This window comes from Gossypium hirsutum, chromosome A05 (assembly GCF_007990345.1).
Source record: "Gossypium hirsutum isolate 1008001.06 chromosome A05, Gossypium_hirsutum_v2.1, whole genome shotgun sequence".
NCBI lineage: Eukaryota > Viridiplantae > Streptophyta > Magnoliopsida > Malvales > Malvaceae > Gossypium > Gossypium hirsutum.
In genome coordinates, this window is record NC_053428.1 from 42824624 (window position 1) to 42829100 (window position 4477).

General features: G+C 39.7%; 1 protein-coding gene across 1 annotated transcript; it reads right to left on the minus strand.

Moving 5' to 3' along the window:
* Positions 1-1528: 1528 nt before the first annotated feature.
* LOC107961047 (myosin heavy chain, clone 203-like) lies at positions 1529-2266 on the minus strand. Its single transcript, XM_016897291.1, has 2 exons — positions 2165-2266; positions 1529-1903 (listed from the first exon to the last, which is right to left on the minus strand). Exons 1-2 carry the CDS (start codon positions 2264-2266, stop codon positions 1529-1531), a joined length of 477 nt encoding a protein of 158 aa, XP_016752780.1.
* Between the last annotated feature and the right edge of the window lie 2211 nt (positions 2267-4477).

Consider the following 4477-nt stretch of genomic DNA (forward strand, 5'->3'; position numbering starts at 1 on the left):
TAAACAATTTTGAGTACCCTATGTTTGTATTGTTCACCTCGTTTTCTTTTTTTTTACGGGGCCGGCCTTTTGGTATTTTCCCCTGCCTCTATCCTTCCACTCCTTATTGCATTCTTGATCATTTCTCCAGTCATTACCACGTTTGAGAAGCTTTTTGTGGTGCTTCCAAGCATGTGTAATGAACATGGCCTTCAAAGTGTTGATAAAGAGCATCGTGGTTTCTTTTTCTAAAAGCAGCGGTTGAACCTGTATGGTAACTTCTCTCCATCTTTGTGCATATTATCTGAAACTTTCATTTGGTTTCTTCTCCATATTCTGTAGAGTAATCCTGTCAGGAGTCATATCCGTCACATGGCTGTACTGCTTCATAAACGCTGGGCCAAATCTTTCCACGAACTAATCTTGGTACGACTCAACTGATTGTACCACTTAGATGCTGCCCCACTAAACTGTCTTGGAAGCAATGAATCAATAGTTGATCATTGTTAACATATCCAGTCAGGCTTCTACAAAACATGGTAATATGAGCTTCAGGACAGCTCGTTCCATTGTACTTCTCAAATTCCGGCATTTCGAACTTGGAGGGTAGGACCAAGTCTGGGACCAAACTCAAGTCCTTAGCGTCAATTCCGTGATGACTATCGGCACTTTCCATCGCCCAAAATTTTTCCTCTAGCCATTTACACCGTTCCTCTAATTGCTTCTGTGATTCCATCCTTGCCTTTTCCTCTTCTGCCACTTTATCCAAATCAGGAACAAACGGATAATTCGAGTTATTAACAGGGTTAGAGCCTAAGCCGGCTTGGAAATTCATTGGTATCGAAGCTCCAGCCTCAATCTGCTGAGGCCTGATCGTAACAGATGGTCTCTGTAGATTAATTTTAGGTTGTGTCGGTACATATGTTAGGGTGAAGCCAGGAGGGTATTGAGGGTCTTCATTATTTTCCCCAACATTATCCATAGGACCCTTTCCCTTATCTGTTCTTCCCATCAGCAATTGGGACAACTAACTCATCATCTCTCTTTGGGATTCCATCATTTGATCTTTCATCGCTTACTGAATCTTGGCTAGCTGCTCTTGCATCTGTGACTACATTTGTTCCTGCATGTCCTTTTGCATTTGCTCCAATTTCTCAAGTCTTTTGTCCATTGACTTGGTTTTTTTTTGCTCGTGCCGTAGGGGTGCATACTTGGTTGGTTTTTTTTGGTTTCCAGATTACTGAAATAATTTTTAATAAATTAGAATCTTTTTATGGCCTTTAGTGTATATGATGTAATGTAATGCAAATGCATAAATGCAAATGAGGCATCAATTTTGATTCGATTCCATTTAGAAGACTTTAATAGAAAATAAATTTTTTTACATAAAACTGAGTTACAAATAAAACTTTTCCCTAATGCTCAGAGCCTTAATTTTCTTAAGCAACGAGGCTAGCTCCTGCCCCCGATCTGACTTCAACTCGTACTTCACGCTTAGTATGTCCGCTTGTACTGTTAAAGCTTGCAAGTAATTGGCTACCTCCCGAATCTAGGTTACAGCTTCTCCCATAATGTAATCCATGTTTCTGACTTGGTCTTGCGCATGGTGAAGCTGTTCCTTCCAACGCTTCTTACTTGCTTCAAAAAACTGAATCTGCATCTCACAGCTTTGTAATGACGCTTCTAATTCTTCTACTTTTCCTATCATTTCTTCTACCTTACTCAAGCTTGCTCTCAACTCTATTCCGGTTTTACGGCTTCGGTACTGATGAAGAGATTTCTCGAGTTCCGCCACTCTAGCCCTTAATTCACCTCGTTCATTTCTGCTTTCTGACAGACTCTTCTCTATATCCTCATTTCGTGCTTGAGCCTCTCGGAATTTCCTTTCCCATCGGTCAGCTTTGGTCTTTTCCTCGCGAATTTCCTAGTACCATTGTACTGAAGTTTTACCTAACCCAGCAGTCCTTATAGACAGACGTAACTTCTTATAATCTGTCTTCAAACTGTCCAGATCCTCTTCGACCTTAATTTTCCCTTTTCTCCACTTCTCAGCCTCTGACCTCTGAACATCTACATCTAATCTCTGATGCATCCTTCCTTCTTCCAACTGCTCGATCCTTTTCCCAAGCTTAGAACTCTTCTTCTCGAAGCCTTACTTTATAATTTCCAACTCTGACGGGGAGACCTGTAATTGTTCCACCACAGGTCGAGTATCTTCTAAACTTGGCCTAGGAATATTATCATTGACCCTTTTCCTAAACCATCCATTGTATTCAGGTGTCACCATGAAGCCGACAGCCAACCTTTTTATCTAGCGAGTTTGTTTCCAAGCATCAGACAGCTCTCGAACCTTCTTCTTATAGTGGTCACCTTTATAGGAGAATTCACACTGAGTAAGCCCGTAAGTCGTGGGTACAAATTGCCTCGATTTATATTGCCTTAATGCAAGCATTAGAGTATACCCAGTAGCTCCCCAAATTCCTAATAACAGTACCCAACCAAAGTTCCCAGATCGATACAGGATTTCATCAAGAACCATCCAATAAGCTCTCCACTCTATATCCCCCTCTTTGAGGTTTTGAAGGATTTCCATCCACTTCTCCTCTAAAATATCCTCTCTCATTTGTATGGCTGCCTCCTCCTTTAACGAGGAATAACCTTTAGAAAAGACCTGGTAAGAAACCTTGTTCACCTTCCAAAAGTGCCCATGAAACCACACCATCAACAGCTGTGCACATCCAATAAACCGCCCCTCGCTTGACTTCCGACACATGCTCAAGAATCTGAAGGTCTCAGCCAATATTGCAGGTACAGGTGTGATTCCCTTCTCAAGACGATCAAATAAGTCAGTGACTACCTCATCCACGTGCCTTAAAGCCTTAGAAAAAATTACCAATCCGTAAATGCTTAAGGCGAAGATATCGACCCTCTTTCTTTCATCCGGATATGTTAAAACCAAATCTCTCAAATTCCCCTAAAGGATACATTTACTATCTCCCTTTTGTTGAATCCAAGTAGTGACCCAAGGCTCGCTTATCCCTGAAATATTCATCAATTTCTTTACGAAAGTTTGACCATTAAAAACCTTGGTATAAGCTCTTCTAACTTGAACTTTTGGAAACCTGAGCAAGGTAGTATATTCCTTCACGGTAGGCACTAAATCCACTTCCCCAAATGTAAAACACTTGTAAGAAGAATTCCAGAATTGAACCATAACTCAGAACAGATGCTTGTCCACCCTAATATCTAGCAAGTAGGATATATCACCATAGCTTTGATAGAACAACTATTTGGTTCCTTCATCCCAACGAGCCCATATATCTCTCAACTCTTGCAACTCATTCTGTGTTACATTCACGTGAGTGAATTCCTGCAACTCTGATGTATATCCTTCTGCCAGGGTATCCCCTTTCTCCGATTGTAACTTCTCTGACCATGCGCGGACGGCTGCATTATCCTCAACTTTATTAAGAAATTCATTCTCCATGTTAAATCTTCTAACTTAGTAATCAAATACGAATCAACACCTCCTTTAGTATGCAATTTCATACAAAACACAATCAAAACAAAACACAAGTTAGTATCAAATATAAGTAATAAGATACAAGCAAAAACCAAAAATAATCAAAGCACAAATATAGGCAACTACTAAGGCTTAACACAGATCTATCTAAGGGTAGCACTTAAGGTTCACTATATGTGGTTCGGTTCTAGAGAGAAGGTACCTGAACCAGCAGATTCCTCAATTCTCACCCATTATAGGCTCATATGAATCGAGTTCGGTTTAGGGGAATACATTTCCCTATGACCATGCGAAGATGAAAATCTCATGGAATCATAGTGTATCCCGGAAGCAATCTACTAGCCCATGCGGAGGTGAAAACATCACGAAAGCATAGTTTCTTACTCCCACTTAAAAGTATAACCACAACGGTCATGAAATGCAATGCAAAATTATTCTATTAAACCCAAACCATAATCATAGAAATAAATGCAATCAAAAGAATCATGATTTTCAAAACAAATTTTCAATTCTTTGACACAAGGACAACGAATAATCAATTTATGGCTTGACTCTCTTATTCAGTCCCCAGTGGAGTCGCCAAGCTGTCGAAACCATTTTTTTTGATGTTTAAAAAAAATAAGGATCGACTTTTTGAAAATAAAACGTGGAGTCGCCACCAATCTTTTGTTTTGGTGTGATCGGATCACCTTAAAAATATATTTTATTCCATTTAAATCAATTTTGGCCTACGTAAATTTGAGAAAATGAGTTCGGGAGCCAGTTACGTATGAGGAAGGATTAGCACCCTCACTACACCTAAAATTGGTACCAAATTGATTAAGTACTGTCCTTATGTCTAAGTTTTAAAGCTATTTTTGAAATATGGTTCCTTTTGAAATATTTGAATGGCTCAAGTTGGTCGTCAAAATTCTCTTGTTTCAAAGGAATACAGCATCACATCCAGCATGATAGGACACGATCCTTTATACTCTC

Bases quoted from the DNA above. Each gene is read 5' to 3' on its own strand.
- LOC107961047 (XM_016897291.1), bottom strand. From the start codon at position 2,266: ATGGTGACACCTGAATACAATGGATGGTTTAGGAAAAGGGTCAATGAT. The intron at 1,904-2,164 runs GTCTCCCCGTCA...CAATGGTACTAG, and splicing joins CTGTGGTGGAACAATTACAG to GAAATTCGCGAGGAAAAGAC.